The 21,665-nt window shown below is 44.2% G+C and overlaps 1 protein-coding gene across 1 annotated transcript in view; it reads left to right on the forward strand.

Annotated features, from left to right (window-relative positions):
• LOC139464819 (uncharacterized) overlaps positions 1-20,441 on the forward strand; it is a 31,062-nt gene extending 10,621 nt beyond the window's left edge. The window contains exons 3-4 of the mRNA XM_071246337.1: positions 12,556-12,855; positions 19,049-20,441. Coding sequence (XP_071102438.1) covers positions 12,556-12,855; positions 19,049-19,368 — 620 coding nt within the window. The 3' untranslated portion in view covers positions 19,369-20,441. The remainder of the gene's footprint in view (positions 1-12,555; positions 12,856-19,048) is intronic.
• The last annotated feature ends 1,224 nt before the right edge of the window (positions 20,442-21,665 follow it).

Here is a 21,665-nt window from a genome sequence, read left to right on the forward strand (position 1 = left end):
TTCGGTGAAACCCACGAGCACAGGTGTGGTGCTGACAAACCCTAGAAACATAATCGGGCGAACGGGGATTCGAACCGCAATCATAGGTTTCTGGCGTGCCCACGGGGCCCAACTCTACTCGGTGAATCGCGGCGCCTTAGACGACTGGACCACCCGTGCCCCCCAGACTCATTTAGACAAATCTAGATTTGTTTATAATTCCACAGTCATGGCGCAGGGCTACATGGGATAAGGGAAGGGTAACGTAACACGGGGAGACATTCTGTGGCCAGCTGGCTGTCCTGGTGTGGCATCGAACCCAGGCAGCTTGAATCAAATTGTTTTCTTGAAAGTTAGGCCAGTCTCAATGACACTTTCCCAATGGGGTTGATATATTTGCCCTGCTGACAACGGCCGTAGGAATCTGGCGTTGGTTGGAATATTCTGAGATGGCATTTAATCTTATTCCGCCAATGGGAAATAACACGTGATCAGTGTAATGGGTGAGTGTGATTTTACGCCGCTTTGAGCATTATTCCAGGATTATTACGCACGGGGTAATTGACTACAAAGAGCCAGATATTGCAGATAAGTATTCTGTTATAGAGTCTACGACATACTCACGCACAAATCCTCCAACATGTCAAATTTTGACACAAATTCAGCGAGTCTGCGAGGTTAACGCTAATTGACGAGAAACATGAAACGTTAAAGAATCTCCATTGCGATCCATCAAAGTCAGAAACAGTCGTTGATGAGAGGGAGCTCCTTGTGTAACAATTTAGACTTTCAGTTTCTTAACAACTTTTTTGAAGCAAAAAATGTAAGTTGAAGAATGCTCGACATTTTTCGGTTAGATTCATATGCGAACTTGAGGGCATCCACAGTGACAGCTCAATCATCTCCACACGGCTGTCAGCCACTACAGCCCCACCGATAGCCCTGATGCTGCCGACACAGCCATCTTCCCATCAACAACATCACCGTGGGTACCAGCTCCACAACCTACCTGTCTGCTGTTGTAAATTACAACCCAGTCTCAAACAACCATATATGGTCACAAAATGTAATACCAGACGGCGCCATGTGTCTGTCGACTGTTTTACGTTCACGAAAACCGAGAGAACTGCTGAGAGCTGCTGAGTGCTGCTGAGTGCTGCTGAGTGCTGCTGAGTGCTGCTGAGAGCTGCTGAGTGCTGTTAAGTGCTTCAGAGAGCTGTTGAGTGCTGTTAAGTGCTTCAGAGAGCTGTTGAGTGCTGTTAAGTGCTTCAGAGAGCTGTTGAGTGCTGTTAAGTGCTTCAGAGAGCTGTTGAGTGCTGCTGCTGAGTGCTGCAGAGAGCGTGTTTAACAAATTCAAACAAAGAAATTATATGTCTGAATACATTGAGAGAAAAATCAGTATGTCCTTAATAAAGTACTCAGTGACATAACACAACAATCCCAACCCACAGCTCCACACAATCGTACGTATTTCCTGGCTGATCTGCACAGCTCAACCTGTCCCTGTTACACAAGCTCCGCCCTCTCCTCTCCTTCACATGATATAACTGAAGTACTGTTCAAAACAGCATTAAACTCACCTCACTCACCCACGCTGGTCACCCCATAACAGATTCACTCCGTCACAACAATAACCTAATGAGTGTCCAACATTCTGACCCGACTGCAGCTGTCACTGCTGTCACTGGTACAAGTGTGATTTAGGAGCGCTGTCAAAGGTTGCTGGCACATCAGGGCAGAGTGTGAATGACGGAGCTTCACACAGACCAAACCGAAAAGTCACGGACACAGGAAACACTCGGAACACGTGGTACGAAGGAAACACTGGGAAAACATAGGACAGAGGACACCGAACACATGGGACAGGATCAAGTCCTACTGGTGTTACAGGACACGGTAAACACACGAGGCATGGAATCACACGGGACACTGGACATTGGACACATGAGACACACGATGCACGGGAAACACACGGACACTGGACACTGGACAGACACGACACATGGGGCACGGGAAACACACGGGACACTGGACACACGCGACACATGGGGCACGGGAAACACACGGGACACTGGACACACGCGACACATCGGGCACGGGACACTGGACACACGCGACACATCGGGCACGGGAAACACACAGACACTGGACACACGCGACACATGGGGCACGGGAAACACACGGGACACTGGACACACGCGACACATGAGACACGGGAAACACACGGGACACTGGACACACGCGACACATGGGGCACGGGACACTAGACACACGACACATCGGGCACGGGAAACACACGGACATTGGACACACGCGACACATGGGGCACGGGAAACACACGGGACACTGGACACACGCGACACATGAGACACGGGAAACACACGGGACACTGGACACACGCGACACATGAGACACGGGAAACACACGGGACACGCGACACATCGGGCACGGGAAACACACGGACACTGGACACACCCGACACATGGGGCACGGGACACTGGACACACGCGACACATGGGGCATGGGAAACACACGGGACACTGGACACACGCGACACATGGGGCACGGGAAACACACGGGACACTGGACACACGCGACACATGGGGCACGGGAAACACACGGGACACTGGACACACGCAACACATGGGGCACGGGAAACACACTGGACACTGGACAGACACGACACATCGGGCACGGGAAACACACAGACACTGGACACACGCGACACATGGGGCACGGGAAACACACGGGACACTGGACACACGCGACACATGGGGCACGGGAAACACACGGGACACTGGACAGACACGACACATGGGGCACGGGAAACACACTGGACACTGGACACACGCAACACATGGGGCACGGGAAACACACTGGACACTGGACAGACACGACACATCGGGCACGGGAAACACACAGACACTGGACACACGCGACACATGGGGCACGGGAAACACACGGGACACTGGACACACGCGACACATGAGACACGGGAAACACACGGGACACTGGACACACGCGACACATGGGGCACGGGACACTAGACACACGACACATCGGGCACGGGAAACACACGGACATTGGACACACGCGACACATGGGGCACGGGAAACACACGGGACACTGGACACACGCGACACATGAGACACGGGAAACACACGGGACACTGGACACACCCGACACATGGGGCACGGGACACTGGACACACGCGACACATGGGGCACGGGAAACACACGGGACACTGGACACACGCGACACATGGGGCATGGGAAACACACGGGACACTGGACACACGCGACACATGGGGCACGGGAAACACACGGGACACTGGACACACGCGACACATGGGGCACGGGACACGGGACACACGCGACACATGGGGCACGGGAAACACACGGGACACTGGACACACGCGACACATGGGGCATGGGAAACACACGGGACACTGGACACACGCGACACATGGGGCACGGGAAACACACGGGACACGCGACACATCGGGCACGGGAAACACACGGACACTGGACACACGCGACACATGGGGCACGGGAAACACACGGGACACTGGACACACGCAACACATGGGGCACGGGAAACACACGGGACACTGGACACACGCGACACATGGGGCACGGGAAATACAAGGGGCACACACGACACAAGAGACACGGGACACGGGACATTGGACACACACGACACAATGGGCACGGGACACTTACGGGACAGACAAGACACGTAAGATACGTGACACAGGACATTCTCTCCAATGTGTACCATTTAAATGCAGCTGCACTTTTGATGGTATCGCCACTTGTATCGCCAAATATATGACTAGCTGCTTGCTTCTAGAGTCCTCACCTGTGGACTTTATAACCGTAATGCTGCTGAAGGTGGTTTATCTCGCCTGAAGCGGCCATATTGAAACAACATGAGGAAATTGGACTGTCGAGTTAAAACGCCGAGGTGAGCGGCAACACGTGGGAAATGAAGTCAGCAGGGTGACTTCCCCTAGGGAAGCGGAAAAAAGACTATCTTGAATGAATGCACGTGGCTGTTTACGTCGTGGTTGACTTGAAGGGGAGCAGCAGAGCGACGTAACTGTTGATGTAACCAGCGGGGGGGTGGAGGGGGGTGTTGAACAGACTAATGGCAGCGTCAAGCAGAGGCCGCCAAGGGCACATGACCCAGATGATAAAACCTTAATGTGATGATAAGTGTTAAGATGTGATCATTATTGTGTTATAATCTATTTGAATTTAGCCCATATTGTATATGTTCGTTTCGGGTCTCAATGGCACTTTCGAAAATGTGGCCATGTTGTGGTGCTTGCGTTCGATTTAAAAACCCTTGACGACCTTGCGAAACCGTGTTGACCAAGGTATACTATAAGTCAACGTTGATTTAGCAATGTCAGCACTATTAACTGATTACGTCACACTTCGGTTGACGAAAGTGGCCCGTACCTACTGAGCCCCTTGGGTGAGGTTCTCTGGTTAGCAGCCTCCAAATGACGTCACAGTTACAGAAAATTAGTAACTGTTTCATTTATTGATTAAATCATGAAGAAAATCATTTTAATGAATATAATGAACTAGGTACTGATAGTATATACGTATTGTGAATTGCATAAGAGAAATTTACCTTTCGATTGTTCATATAAATACTTTGATGATGATTTTGCATCTGTGATTTCCTACGCTGAACTTTCTTGCCTTACGTGATTATATAGAATTCATTAATTCAATGATTTGTCAAGCAATGAAACACTTGTTGACCTCTCATACATGTGTGCAGAGACTAAAAAATAGATTTTATTTATTTTATAGCCTCTGATGTGTGTTATAGCAATGCACATGGCTGCTGTTCCTCCTTCTCCCGGTCGCCATTTTGAATTTTATCTACGGTTGCATTTTATGCGTTATACTCCTTGATTTTGACACTGGCTAACTTAGGTCGAATCTAACACTGGCCAACTTAGGTTGAATCTAACACTGGCCAACTTAGGTGGAATCTAACACTGGCCAACTTAGGTTGAATCTAACACTGGCTAACTTGGGTGGAATCTAACACTGGCTAACATGGGTAGAATCTAACACTGGCTAACTTGGGTTGAATCTAACACTGGCCAACTTGGGTTGAATCTAGTCAACCCTGGCTGTCAGAAACATGCATCTTGACAATCGAACTCACATAGAAACAATGGGTGTCGTTTAGGAATTTCCACATTGTTGTTACGTAGACCATACCAATACGTATCCTAGCAACTGTTGCTAGGACACTAACCACGTGTGTGTCCATGTTATATAACTAGAACGTAAGAAGGCGTGGCCTCGTGGTGTTTTGGTGCTGTGGGGCGACATTCTATTGCACATTCCTGTCGACACACACGCATCCTCGAGTGCTTGCGTTCATTGACGAGGAGGTGGCACTGCAGGTCTTCTCAGTGCGTGTGAGTAACGCGAGAGTGACGCGAGAGTGACGTGATGGTGAAGAAACGAGGCTAAAAATAATGCTTACGTCTGTTGAATAAACAAGTTGGGCTGGCTGACGCGACGATATTTTAATAACCTGACCTTTATTTTATTGCTCATATACCACGTGACGTAAACTATACGTGACCAGAATTGATGCCTCCATCGTGCAAGTTGTAAATTGACATTTAATTTTAATGTCTTGTAAATTAAAACTAAATAAAGTAAACATGTTTGCAACTCTCCATCGTGCAAGTTGTAAATTGACATTTAATTTTAATGTCTTGTAAATTAAATCTAAATAAAGTAAACATGTTTGCAACTCTACAACATAAAAAAACATTGTTGGTCTATCGCATCGCCAACCTTATGGGATGGGTTCTTTTACAAACGGGATACCATTCGCCAAAGTTGGCCCAATGACACGGTTTTCTATCGTGGTTGCTGTATAAGACTGGAAGCATAAAGCTTCTTCTACAGTGAGAAAATTAGATACGCCATTCCAATTTGAACATAACATTCGCACAAGCTATCCCAACTAAGTGGACTTGCCCTGAAAGTACAGTTTTTCAACATGGTGTGTGAGTCACTGTACCAAACACACTCAAGAAAGAAATATACTCTTTGGAAAATTATCCACACACACTGTAAATGTCCATAGTCATGAAAACAAATTATTTCACTGCATGCTCTCAAATAATAAAGTCATCAATATCAATTGCCTCTGTTTTCTTGCCTATCATTTCAAGCAATAAATACCCCTTGATCTTAGTCAACCGATGCCATTTTACGTATAATAGCATCAAATATGTAATATTGATTTGTTTTTGTGTCTACAGGAATGTATGTATGTCAAAATCATAATCATAATGTTTTATCATTTTAAAAAATTGCATCTCTCCCGTAATGGAATAAACCTTATCTTATCTTATCTATCTTATCTACGCCATAGTGTCTCTCAAGAGAACCCACCGGAGTCACGTGAACCCGATGTAGTCTGTCTCACAGTCCCAGACTAACATCTTGCCTCTGAAAAGAACATATCTTACAGAAATTATCTTAATAAAAATATAATAAAAAGGAGCCCAGCGACTCTCTTCATTTCCCTGCTACGGCAGTACTGTAGACTTGCCAAACATTTTAGACTTGCATGGGCTGTATTGGATATATTTGTATAAGGGTATGTAAGACTGTATATCAGTTATTTACGAAGGCTGTATCATTTGACAGCAGACAGTATATCGGTTATTGGCGCAGGTTATGTTGCTTGATCAACAGTTTCGCTATAAGAAATGGTAGTTTAGTTTATTTTTATTTATTTTATAAATATTTTATAGGTGGTGGTGGTGTGGGTGTGAAGGGGCCTGGGTCGATCCAATCATTGTCCAAAGACTTCAGAGCGTTTGTTGACCGTTTCTCTTTCTTCATGGGATATATTATTGCAGCCTAACACTTAGTCAATGAACATGTCTTTGAAATAATAGAAATAGTTTTTCGAAAGAACCTTTCTTTTTCTGCTGCTGTGGAATCAAGCAAACTAGACTTGGTTAGTTTGATCTGGACTTGCCTAGGCTATTAGTAAACAAAAATACCAACAAAATATGAATTCCACAGACATGGTGCAGGACTAACACTACTTGCATAGGCTCTGTTGTTTGAACGTATCCATAGATTATATCTCGGATATTTTACTTGATCAAAGGCTACCTAGACTGACTCTATTCAATACTGTGCAGAACGAGGGCGCCCGGTGTTTTTACCCGGGGGGGTGATGTGTAGACGCTGATCTGTAAGTGTCATTTGATGCTTTAACAGCGCACCCCAGCTTGATTCAAAGATCCCTGTTCACCCCCGTGCACTTATCAGATAAAGTAGTATTTGAAATCTCGTTTGATCTCGTCTCGCCACGCCACTGTGACCTCTCCCTGACCCACTTCCGGTTCCTGGAAGGTCGACAGCTGTGTGTCATACGATACTGTTAATAACGCTTACATTCTGCTGTTGTCCGTGTGTCGCTATGTCAACAGTGTACTTGGGGAGGGGGAGGTGTGTGTGTGTGTGTGTGTGTGTGTGTGTGCTAGTGGGGGATGGGGGTGTGGGGTGGGGCCGTCGGCTATAAGCTCATCTGACACATGTGATAAGATAAGATAATTATCAGTGACCGTGGTGCATGGGAACAAGCGTCGACTGACTGCGCCACGCCTGTAGTATCACATACATGTGTATCTAGCGCATGTCAACGCCGTTCTCCTACATGTCAATGTCATGCTGTGGTATGCAGCCAGCTACACTTGCCTATTTTTGTCATCTAGATTGGTTTTGATCACATTATATACGGATATTCCAGTGTCGTGGAGAACTAGCGCTCATTCAATGTGCCACGATCTTGTCTCCAGCGATCTTTTTTCACAGCCACTTCTGAACATGTCATTCTCCACTCCCTCGGTTAAGTATTTCGGTCATTAACTTGTCTTCCTTATTCTCCATATTCTATCACCATGAAATTTCTTAAATACCGTACAAAGCAGCGTTACACACACTCACTCACTCACTCACTCTATCACTCTCATGCTCTCGTCAGGTTTCTTCTCCGAGACAACATCCTATTTCTCTCACCTGTCCTTTTTTTCACTCTCCTAATTTATATTTGCGGTGCTCGCCCTATCCTTTGCTAACTCCCCACTCTTCCTCTGTCTCTCCTTTTTACAGAGAGAGAGAGCCCGAGAAAGAGAAGGAGAGGGAGACAGAGAGAGAGAGAGAGAGCCAAAGCGAGAGAGAGAGAGAGAGAGAGCCAAAGCGAGAGAGAGAGAGAGACAGAGAGAGAGGGAGACAGAGAGAGAGAGAGAGAGAGAGCCAAAGCGAGAGAGAGAGAGAGACAGAGAGAGAGAGGGAGACACGGAGAGAGAGAGAGAGAGAGAGAGTGAGCGAGTGCGTGAGATAGTATATTGCAGAATGTTTGGCGACTGGTTGGATACTCACGCAATGCTCCAGTGATGAGTGTGTGCGTTTTAGGCGGCTTTGAACAGTGTGTGATTGTATCAAGGCGTCAGCTTCATACGGTGGGAGGAAAGCCCGGAGCTATGAACGTCTCAGACGAGAGAGAGATACACTGCGTCTTCCGCGTTGACCTGCTGCAATGGTATTCTTGCACTGCACTCTCCTGATAAAAAACCCAGGTTAAAATAAGTCTGTATCGCATGTTATCAAGGCAGTCGAGATATAAGATATATCAAATGAGCATGAAGCCATACTGATAAAAACACAACAACCTAAATACAATCTGTGGGAGAGGCCAGGCATGTGAGGGGGGTGATAGCGGATGCAGCCGAGTCCTATAGCCATGGAAGAAACGTTCGACATGAAAATGTGCAGCCCCTTGATACCGAGTGCAGGGTTGTGTGTTGAACTGTCGTGTTAGAATACCGCTTAGTCCCTGAAAATAAGTAACTTTGGTAGAATAAGTGAATTGGGTTTAACGCCGCTTTGAACAGTATTCCAGTTATATCATGGCATGTCAACTCAATATGGGAGGAAAGCCCGAAGTGATGCAGGTATAGGACGTCTTCCACTTTGGCTAACCCCACGACCACGGGTATGGGGATGATAAACCTAGAACTATTAACAGCAAAACGTGTAATAACTGAATCTGTTTTAGTCTGTATGGATCACCGCCTCATATCTCATTGATATGAAAACGAGAGGGTTTTGTCGCTTTGTTTCTACAGTTCTGGTTTTCAAAGACACATACCGTATTCGACGTAATAAGCGCCCAGGGCGCTCTCAAAATTAGAAAAAGGGGGCTCTTATTAGAATAATATTTTGGTGGAAAAAAGAGAGTTGAAAGATAAATTTCGTGGTTTCTGCTGACACACTGAAATGTTTATATGCGACAGATACATTTTTCCAGAATTTAATTGCCCATAATTAAGAATGCATATAACAGACGAGTGCGTATTATACGCGAATAAATAAGTCTTGTGTACATTGATCAATCGAAAGGAGTGTTAATTGGGATTGTTCACTAGCCAATATATTAGCAAATATCGCTGTAGGCGCTTATTAGAGCGCGAGCACTTATTACGTCGAATACGGTAGATACTTCGTTCTGATGATACATATTTTTGACGTGACCTGTGCTGGGATGTCCTCAGACCATTGTCTAACGGTAGCGAGCACTGAGATCAGCTGTAAATGAGACTGTTCTCTTGTTGGTTCATAAAACCAAATTCCTGTGTTACCTTCCATGAAGCCAGAGACTGTTCAGCATCAGGCATCTACATACCGCCCATTTCCTGTCGGACAATGCGAGTATGTCGGCGATGGGGAGACCTGGTGACTTGACAGTCTCACCACACTGGCATGACTGGACCATTGTGTGTGAGAGGATGCAGCTAATGTGATAACGTCCCATCATGCTACACACCCGAATTCTGACACTTCCTGAGTGAGTTTGGGAAATACCAGAAAATGCGACCAGGGTCTTGTTCAAGAAAGCGACCTCAGCGCTACACTCATCTTAGTGCTGACGTTGCTTTATGGAACGAGACCCAGGTCTAAATAAACGGGGCTGTCGGGTAGCCTAGTGGTTAAAGCGTTCGCTCGTCACACCGAAGAACCAGTTTCTATTCCCCTCATGGGTACAATGTGTGAAGCCCATTGCTGGCTAAAAGCGGCGTAAAACCATACTCACTCACTCCAAATTAACACAACATTTACATTACAGAAATATCTTCAGTGAGTGAGTGAGTGAGTGAGTGAGTGAGTATGGTTTTACGCCGCTTTTAGCAATATTCCAGCAATATCACGGCGGGGGACACCAGAAATGGGCTTCACACGTTGTACCCATGTCGGGAATCGAACACGTGTCTTCGGCGTGACGAGCGAACGCTTTAACCACTAGGCTACCCGACCGCCCCAGTGAGTGAGTGAGTGAAGGAGTGAGTTGCAATCAGGAGTCGCATTGGCAGTATTTCAGAGAGACAGTCAATGTATTCAGTACAGCTCATAATACAATCATACAAGAGTTTACATAAAAGGGCCTTATTACTGTGAATAACTCTCAAATTCGGAAACACCGTCCAATTCTCTTTTACTTAACATTGTATAGATACAACGTTAATATAAGAATTTTCAACTCGTACCATTTTTACAATACCATGTTTTGATTAATAAATACCAGTAATAAAACCCCTATGTTAACCCAAACGTTGTAGCGTACCAGTAAGTATGAAGGGTGATATCATGTCCATGGAGGGGCGGTCGGTTAGCCTAGTGGTTAAAGAGTTCGCTCGTCACGCCGAAAACCAAGGTTCGAATCCCGACATGGGTACAATGTGTGAAGCCTATTGCTGGTGTCCCCCGCCGTGATTTTGCTGGAATACTGCTAAAAGCGGCGTAAAACCCCACTCACTCACTCCAGCAGATAATCTAGACTGGATCTGTCCTCCATTGTTAATGTATATTTCAACAGCATATAGACCAAACGAATATTTAATTGAAAATGTTCAAAATAATGTCTACGATGTCAACCTTTCAAGTATAGCCAGAATATGTCAAAATCGTAGTGTTGTCTACGTCACGCTTCACGGATGACCTTCACGGCAACGGCAACATGTCACGTGATTATAAAAACATCTGTGTCCGTCTGTTTCATGCGCCTTGAACACATTGTCCACATGTGTTTTATAAACTCCTATACCTCTGCCTTCCTCGTAATAAAACTAAGTACCGTTAAGCCTTTGATAAGAGCCAGGAAATCTCCTAGGCACTGTCTTTCTTTAAAACCAGTTTTTCGTTCAAGGTAGAGAAAATATGCCTCTTTGAAATCAAATAATGTCATCATAAATTGACAAAATAGAAGGGACATTTAATATTATCTTTTCTCGTTATAATATCTCGTTGCCCACTGATTTGATAATTACATTTATCAATTTCTGAGTTCCCGAAAATATTTACTGGAATTAATTTCTTTAAAAGGGAACATTTAAAAGACATTTATGCAAGACATGCATTTATTTCCAAATGATTTCTAGACAGGTGTTTGTTCAAAGCCGATATATGAGCTCGGGTGGCCATGTAGTCTAAAGTGGATTGGCTGGTCGTGGGTTCGAATCCTAAATGCGCCCTAATACGATCTTTGATCTGTCAGCACAGTGTCCGTGGTCGTGGGTTTTACCAAAGTGGTGAACGTCTGAAATGTGTGTCACTGACGACAAGACAGGCAGTCATATAACCGATACTCTGTTCGAAGCGGCGTTAAAATACAGCTCAATATCACAAATGAGGCGCTTAATGATTTTCAGTAAGGCTATTATTGAAATATGATTAATAATGAATCTGTGTTGCATATTTCAGAGATGTTGAGATAGATAAATTCATGTAGACATGAGAGGAAGCTGTTTATGTTCCAGCCGCTGATGTCAGTCACGTAAATGTAATCACGATGACGTTGTATATTTCAGAACCGCAGATGTCAGTAACTGTAGACATAATGATGATAATGTACATTTCATACCCTCCGGATTCAGTAACTGTAGATATAATATAAGGTTGTATATGTCCCAGCCGCTTATGTCAGTAAATTGAAATATATAGTGACGATAACGTTGTATATTTCCCAGCCACTGATGTCAATAACTGAACATAAAATGTCGATAACGTTGTATATTTCGAAGCCACTGATGTCAATATCTGTACATAAAATGGCGATAACGTTGTATATTTCCCAGCCACTGCTATCAATATCTGTTCATAAAATGACGATTTCGTTGTATATTTCCCAGCCACTGATGTCAATATCTGTACATAAAATGGCGATAACGTTGTATATTTCCCAGCCACTGATGTCAACAACTGTACATAAAATGACGATAACATTGTATATGTCGCAACCACTGATGTCAATTTCTGTACATAAATGTCGATAACGTTGTATATTTCCCAGCCATTGATGTCAATAACTGTACATACAATGTCGATAACGTTGTATATTTCCCAGGAACTGATGTCAACAACTGTACTTAAAATGACGATAACGTTGTATATTTCACAACCACTGTTGTCAGTAACTGTGCATAAAATTCCAATACGTTGTATATTTCAGAGCCGCTCATCACCCTGGTGGATGGACGGAATGTTAACGAAGGCCGGGTGGAGATCTACCATAAGGGCCAGTGGGGCACCATCTGCAACACAAGCCTTGGTCACACTGACGCCTCCGCCATTTGCCGCCATCTTGGATATCTTGGTGGTATTGCGGCCGGCAGGGGGCAGTTCGGTTCCGGTTCCGGTATCAACTGGGATTTTAACGTAACGTGTCTGCGCACCTTTCAGTGCCCGGTTATATCACTGGACAACGAGGCCAAGTCTTGCAGCCAGCATGGGGATTTTGCGGTTATTTGTGGTGAGTTATATTCCGAAACGTAGATAATTATTCTGTAGTGCAAAAATGAGTTACGGGCGTCAAGTGTTACGTCCCTAAGGCGACCTAGATATGTTTCAAAGATCTTCAGTGCCATACGTGGTGGAGGATTTCACCAAAATGGTAATCTTTTAAGACTTGCAGAGGGAGGGGTGTGGGTTGAGATGAGGAGTGTTTGAGTCAAGAGTACTTTTCAGGAGGAAGTCGATCCCCATGAACACCTACCCAACCCCATCCCCACCCCTCCTCCCAGGGTTCCTTATACTGTGAATGTAAAACAAAGTATCTCTGGCTTTGTCTCCATCAATCAATAACAGTACACGGACAGAGTGTGCCTGGCACCTTAATGGTTGTTGCTTATCAAGGAAAGCGTTGTCTTAACGACTGCCGTGGGGAACGCCTACAAATATCAACTGTGAGTTTAGGTCCGCACGCGCATTGAGAACGCTTGTTTGTTGTCATAGCGGCCAGCTACAAGGCAATCTGTTAGCGGCCCTCTGTCATGTGCGCAGAGAGGTCAAAACATATGCTTGTACTGTAACATTATACAGAACGGCGTCTGTAGCAGGTGCGTACTTACTGTAACATAATATAGGACAACGAATTATGCACCTGACTGCTTCCGGTACAATTATACATAGCAGTGGCTGCATCAGCTCCGAACTTACCGTAACATTATACATAACGGTGGCTGCATTCGGTTCGAACTTACCGTAACATTATACATAACGATGACTGCATTCGGTTCGAACTTACCGTAACGTTATACATAACGATGACTGCATTCGGTTCGTACTTACCGTAACATTATACATAATGGTGACCGTAACATTATACATAACGGTGGCTGCATCAGGTTCGAACTTACCTTAACATTATACATAACGGTGGCTGCATCAGGTTCGAACTTACCGTAACATTATACATAACGGTGGCTGCACCAGGTTCGAACTTACCGTAACATTATACATAACGATGACTGCATTCGGTTCGTACTTACCGTAACATTATACATAATGGTGACTGCAGCAGGTTCGAACTTACCGTAACATTATACATAACGGTGGCTGTACCAGGTTCGAACTTACCGTAACATTATACATAACGGTGGCTGCACCAGGTTCGAACTTACCGTAACATTATACATAACGGTGGCTGCATCAGGTTCGAACTTACCGTAACATTATACATAACGGTGGCTGCATCAGGTTCGAACTTACCGTAACATTATACATAACGATGACTGCATTCGGTTCGTACTTACCGTAACATTATACATAATGGTGACTGCAGCAGGTTCGAACTTACCGTAACATTATACATAACGGTGGCTGCATCAGGTTCGAACTTACCGTAACATTATACATAACGGTGGCTGCATCAGGTTCGAACTTACCGTAACATTATACATAACGGTGGCTGCATCAGGTTCGAACTTACCGTAACTTTATACATAACGGTGGCTGCACCGGGTTCGAACTTACCGTAACATTATACATAACGATGACTGCATCAGGTTCGAACTTACCGTGACTTTATACATAACGGTGGCTGCACCAGGTTCGAACTTACCGTAACTTTATACATAACGGTGGCTGCACCAGGTTCGAACTTACCGTGACATTATACATAACGGTGGCTGCACCAGGTTCGAACTTACCGTAACATTATACAGAACAGTGGCTGCACCAGGTTCGAACTTACCGTAACATTATACATAACGGTGGCTGCACCAGGTTCGAACTTACCGTAACATTATACATGACGGTGGCTCCATCAGGTGCATACTAATCGTAACATGATCTTCAGCAACCCATGCTTGTCGTAAGTGGCGACTAACGGGATCGGGTGATCAGGCTCGCTGACTTGGTTGATGCATGTCATCGTATCCCAATTGCGTAAATCGATGCTCATTATGTCAATCATAATATATAGTCTATGAAATCTGATATTACACAATATACTTCTCTCCCCTAAAATTAAAACAAATAATTTTCCTGATGCTGTTTTCATAAAATAAATATATTCCACAGTCATGGCGAGGACTAGATTGTCTGGTCCAGACTCGATTATTTACAGACGGCCGTCATATCGCTGCAATATTGCTGAGTGCGGCGTTGAACAACAAACAAACGAAACAAATCTTAAGGTCAGGTTCTAGTTTGAGTCACTGACACGTAGAATAGGAAGTAATACCAGGAACTATTTCAAATGGGATACTGCTTCAGTTATATGTGTGTGTGTTTGTTTTTATGTAAAAACATACATTTTGAAGCAAAATAATATTTGTTTATTTCAGTTCGCGTTTCGGTGTCATTTCAAATGCCAAACAAATAAACATGTATGTGATAAGTGTACCTTTGCAAACACAGCTCCACACAAGAGCGTAGGCATCGCTAGCACTCGGGCACCTGTTCTCGGCCGGGAGCGGAGCCTGTTTACTAATTAAACTTCCAGTCACTCGGTGCAAATTCCTTCTCTGTGAAGCTAAAAGTGATTCTTACTTCATTCGCTTTCATCTCTGAAAGATTAATCATAGGATTTCCTCTTGTAGAGAAGAGTAACTGAGAAGCATGACGTCATCCTAATAATCATGAGTATCGTTCAGGAACACAGTCCACCATTGCAGGAGCTCACACCGAGCGACCGACGTGCTCAACTTTGGCAATAAGGTGTTTTATTTTGCTACGACTGAGTTTATGGAACGAACCACTGACCCTGAGAATCAGGAATGAGGAAACAAATAATTCCAGTTTAAAGTTTGTTTTATCCTCGCTTGGCTTGATATCGCTCTCATAGAGGGACAATCAGGCAAATTGAGTCCATACCTGATCCGGACAAGTAATATTTATACGCTCAATGATGTCCGCTACAATAATCAGGTTCACTTGTACCCCAAGTAGCGCGTTTCTTTCTTTCCTAGAAAACGTTTTCAATTTTCGAACATTCCTGTCACATTTCACAAAATTGACGATTGAAATATTCAGAAGTTGGGCTTTTTTCTCAACTTTTTAAAAACGTTTTTGAAAGGTCTGATGATCTTTTTCGCTAAATATGTGGCAAAACATTCATAAACAAGAAAAGTAAAGCAAATAATAACGTACGGGTGAGAGGAACCACGAGATGCTTTCCATACTAGCCACCGTTACAGCTGGTCTGGCCACTGAATGTGTTTCCATATCATGCGACATCTGTCAAAATACTTAGGACATTTTAAAATGAAGTTATATACAAACTATGCATTCTTCGATCACACTACATGTGTACCGGTACTCCAGCCAAGATTGCTTTTCTGTTCATACAAAATGTCGGACAAAACTGACATGCAAGAGAAATTATACACTTGAATATTGAATTTGACTAAACAATAACGTCATCTAAACGTCACTAGGCTGGTGACAGTCGCCGAAACATCGCAGACTTAAGGTCCAAAACACAAGCGGTTGGTTCAGAAGAAGCACGTGCAGCACTTCTAGCCACCATCAAAACTTTACTAGGATAAAAAACAGTCGCTGAAACACTGCAAACAGGCCCAAAAACACAACTATGATACCTGTATCAAATAACCATTTCTGCTTTGTTTCATTGTTAGCCCTCATCGAACATGGGTCTATATTTTCTTCTGCCCGGCCGTTTAGGAGGAATCTAGAACCACACAGTTTGTAAACTCTGTAAAGCACACGTTCGACTGGGATATTGAATATTGTAATGAACAAGGGAAATCTAAATGTTAAATTTCTTATTCATGTCGGAAGCAAGCATGTGATTCCTTTGTACCATATATTTTGGCATTGCACGTGGTCGTTGATTACAGTTCGATAAGTGAGTGAGTGAGTGAGTGAGTGAGTGAGTTGGATTTAACGCCGCTTTTAACAGTATTACAGTTACATCATAGCGTGTCAGCTTAATGTGGGAGGAAAGTCCGAAGTGATGCAGGTCTCAGACATTTAACACTTCGGTGAAACCCACGAGCACGAGTATGGTGCTGACAAACCTAGAAACATAATCGGGGCGAACCGGGATTCGAACCCACAACCATTGGTTTCTGGCGTGAGTTCGATAAGAAAACGTATGGCATACAGTAAAACTGCACATCAATAAGCAATATACACACTGTATTTAATCACTGGATTATCTGGTCCAGATTCGATTGTTTATACGCCACCGTCGTATTGCGGGAGCGTTGCTGAGTGCGGCATTAGTTAACATACCTTCACAGTTAATGCACACTTTGAGTGGCGGGTGCTACCGGTAGAGCAGGACGCGATACCCTTGTCGCGAACACCTGGTGTAATCACTGATTTCCAGCGATCCATTCATATTTTGTCTTTTACGACCAATGGAATGTGTTCCGGCAGCTAATCGAGACTGGTTTTTCCCAGCCCTTGACGTTTTGAATTCATATATTTTTTATCGTACATACAGGGTTACAGATTCATATTCTAGGGTATTAACAGATTGTCATCCAAAAGATATCTTTCAAATTTGGTAAATGTATAGAAGCATGTCTGGTCGTAAAATGCTTGAACCACTGCATATAAAACCGATGTTTCAGAGTGTTATTGTCCCAAGTGTTAAACGTGGCGTAGAGATACCTCTCACGTTCCCGGCTCACTAACAAACTTAACATTCTTGCCAGACAGTAAACTTAGCATGCCCCATCATCGTTTATACAAAGGCGTTCTTCACATCGTAACATCGTAAACCGCGGGAGTCTAACTGCACCAGTGGTAATTAACAGAACGTGACTTGGCTCCGTCTATCCCCAGACATCTACTTTACCCCCCAACAAGCACATGCTGCGGGAAACCCTCAGCCTGAAATAAGTTACTATGGAAACCTCATCTTCCGGCGCGATTACCCCGTTACCCCAATCATGTCGGTTCGTGTTTCAGTTCCGGATGGACCAAACTTTTGGCATCCTCAAGTAACACTTATAACACAGCGTGTGTTCGATATTCGGTTGTAAATTAGTTTATTACCCGAGTGTCTTTCCGAATCGTAAATATGAATAAAGATTGTATAATAATACATATTTTTAATTCCTAATGTATTATAGTTAAGATACGGAAACGGGATATAATATAGTGTAGGCCATTCTTAAACTAATTGCTGTCAAAGACGCAATTTTGCTCATTTAGTATCTTTAGTAACTCTCTGTAGATACAATGTTTGAGTGAACCGCCCAATTTATCATAGAGTTGATAATTATTTACAGCCATAGTTGTCTACAGAAAAATCATCTCATCTGGATTCCCCTATATAACCCTGGGGCGGTCGGGTACCCTAGTGGTTAAAGCGTTCGCTCGTCACGCCGAAGACCCGGGTTCGATTCCCGACATGGGTACATTGTGTGAAGCCCATTTCTGGTGTCCCCCGCCGTGATATTGCTTGAATATTGCTAAAAGCGGCGTAAAACCAAACTCACTCACTCACTATATAACCTTACATGGAACATCAGACAATATTCATTATTGTGGCGTTTAAACGTGGTTCCTGCTTGATGACATCATTTGCATACATATCGGACACCAAATGTATCGGATCGATAACACTATACAATGTATGATAAAGGACAGTCTGAATAAAGAACTAGGTTGGTTTGAATTAAGTTGTTTATGTTCAACGTGGGGCAGTGGGGTAGCCTATTGGTTAAGGTGTTTGCTCGTCCTCACATGGGTACAATGTTTGAAGTCCATTTCGGGTGTCGCCGACCGTGATATTGCTGGAATATTGCAAAAAGCGGCGTAAAACCATATTCACTCACCCATGTACCCTCACCCCCCCCCCCCCCCCCCCCCCCCATCCGTCTGCCAGTGTCGCTGGCTCGTACATTATTTGTAACGAATGTCACGTAACATGTACGTTATCATTGACGTAACTGTCTTGACATCAGTAATAAATGCGACACATATGGTTTCAGCAATATCAGCCATAGTTCGCGAACTCTACACCTATAAGTCACCTCACCCTTTTTGAAATAATTTTTAAAAAGTCCAACTCAAGTCTAGAATGATTGGACAAGTCTTGATTGCTTTAGCCCTAAAATTAAGCATTGTTGTGCGCTCCGTTTCGATTTTATTATTTTATTTTGTATCTATATTTATTTAAATAAGTTAACTTTATTTCTGGGACTAAATATCAGTCTATAAACGTATTTATTCCTCTGTTCTAGATCACATGCTGCGCCTGGTTGCTTTTGAAGAAAGCAACGACGTGAATACTGGCCTGGTGGAGATCTATCACAGCTCAAGATGGATGCCAATTTGTTCACACGGCTTTGGCCGAAACGAGGCTCAGGTAGCTTGTCAACAGATGGGCTACACTGCTGGTTGGATGAGAAACTCACGTGATCGGTCACGCAACTCCAGATCCTTGTGGATGACCAATGTCCAGTGTCGCGGCACGGAGACTAGACTGGACGCTTGTAGACACAACAACTTCGGCGCCCGCCAGTGCCCCGGCTTGAAACCTGCCGCTGTCACGTGCGAGTGAGTTGAAACAGGAAGTCATTGGAAGCTACGCATGCGCTCAGCTAGGTCTATCCACTGGTCGGAAAACATCCTTCAATGCTACATGGTAATTCGGACCCTTTTAAAATGGAAACTTCTTACTTTTAGAGGTCAGATTTTCATGTCGGAACCGGTCACCGAAATTGCACGCCGTAACAATCGTGTTGTGTCCCAGAGAGTATTGTCAGTATTTGGTCTCTGTTTGCGACTGCACGTGTCACTGGTATCAACACTCGGTTATCCAGATGGGTGATGGATTAACGAGGTTCGTGTGTGTCGGTCACGCTATCAACGAGACATCAACACAACATTCTCATTCGGACTGCTGGGAAACGAATGACTTAGGACATATACATTGACTTGGTTATCCACGGTCCTACCAACATCCTCCCGTTGTGTGACGGAACATTTCAGACTGAATGCGGCAGGACTTCTTCAGTTATTATCAGAGAAATATATTTCTCAGATACTCTGTACGACTAAAAACACCTTCATGTTTCCGTTTGCTATGTTTTTTTCCGAAATGACGTGATGTTTAGACATTTGGTTTGCCAAGCACAAAAGTGGTTTAAAAATAAATTTAACGTTACTTTCCGGTTTCGGTCTGCAATTTAGTGATGCCTGCCCTTGGTTTATTATCTGGAAATGACCCGGGAGGGACAAGAAACACAACACCTTTTTAGCCTGTCATTGAAATGAATCGACCACTCAGCATGTACGAGTAAATAAACAGGTCCCCATGGACCTTCAAGCCTGTTATTGTTCACAATCGTCCTGGCCATTCCAGCCTAGAACCATTAACTCGGATGGCCGGTGGAGCTGTGTATCCCGTGAAAGGAAAAGTTGTGTGAGTGTGAACGTCTGACGTCGCCAGTGCCTTGTGTCAACAACTTACTGCAGTGAATGTGTCGGCGACGCCACGCTGACCGACACCATCTAGCATTAAAAGAAAACATCACCTGTACCTTGAAGTCTTGTCAGTTTTTTATTAGTAAAAAGACCATTTCAACCTTACAGGTAAACCAACTCACAAACCGCCTTTGAGACAAGAAAACGGGGAACAGAATTTGGGCAAATATATTTTGTTTGTAACGGGTAGAGAGGGTGTACGCATGTAGTGCACGTGCAGGACATGACGGTGAAACTGACAACGCTCCCCTGGACACACGTGTTGCTCTTAAGACTATTAAGAGGTCGATGTGACGCTACCAGAATTCCCTTAAAGTCGTTTGATGGAAGTACATTACAACCAAATAAACATGTAACCATTTTCAGTCATAGGGTACCTCACATCAGCACGTACTATTATGTGATTTTGAACTTTCTTCAAAATGGTACGCGCTAGTGGGCGGACCTAATTGAGTCATACGGGGTCAATTGTCAGGTCATACGGGCTCAACTTGTCCTGGCTTACCAGTAATTTAAACAGGTGCCCCTCTTCGCCTGTAGAACATAGAAAATGTGTTAATAGTAGCTGTAAGTCAAGAGAACTTATATAGAGAAAAAATATTGTTTTACGCCGCTTTTGGCGTTATTCTGGTAATATCAAGTCGTGTGATATCACAGACATGGGCTTAGTATTCGTGCCCAAGGCATGTTAAGCGAGAACACGCGTTTCGGGAAAGGCCAAATTACAGGTTTCGACATTGCGAGTGGTTACGGAACAGCCGTGATGCATTCGTCACCACTCGCCCCTTTCCTGGTCGCGAATGAGCCGTGATGGTGAAAACAAAAGGGAGATAACGCATGCTATAATTGGGATAACACTTTCTTCGTAAAGTACAGATTCTTGTACTTTTGGGGTTGAGTCCCGTCCGGGATTCGAACCCACACTGCCAGAGTGAGGCACCTAATCGCCAGCACACAAAGTCAGCGATCTAACCCACTCAGCCACCGAGACATCCAGAAAAAGAAAGTCCGGCAACTGGTAGTCTAGATCACGTACTTTGAGTACCCCTCTGACAAGTGTAAAGTGGCACAGCTCCCATGGTCGAAAGCTATGAACACAAAATGGCATTTAGAAAGTGGTAAAATGTAACAAATGTTATATTTGGGACAACCCTTACTAAAGTACAGATGCTCATACTTTTGGGGCTGCGTCCCATCCGGGATTCGAACACACACTGTCAGAGTGAGGCACCTAATCGGCCATAGCTTTCGGACATGGGAGCCGTGCCAATTTACACTTGTCAGAGGGGTACACAAAGTAATAAAATAAACAAAGCCTAATAAGTACAAAGTTCAAACCAAATTAAATTAATCTACAAAAGAAATAATAAA

The sequence above is a fragment of the Haliotis cracherodii genome, unplaced genomic scaffold (genome assembly GCF_022045235.1).
Source record: "Haliotis cracherodii isolate W230 unplaced genomic scaffold, xgHalCrac1.p SCAF_17, whole genome shotgun sequence".
In the NCBI taxonomy this organism is placed as follows: Eukaryota; Metazoa; Mollusca; class Gastropoda; order Lepetellida; family Haliotidae; genus Haliotis; species Haliotis cracherodii.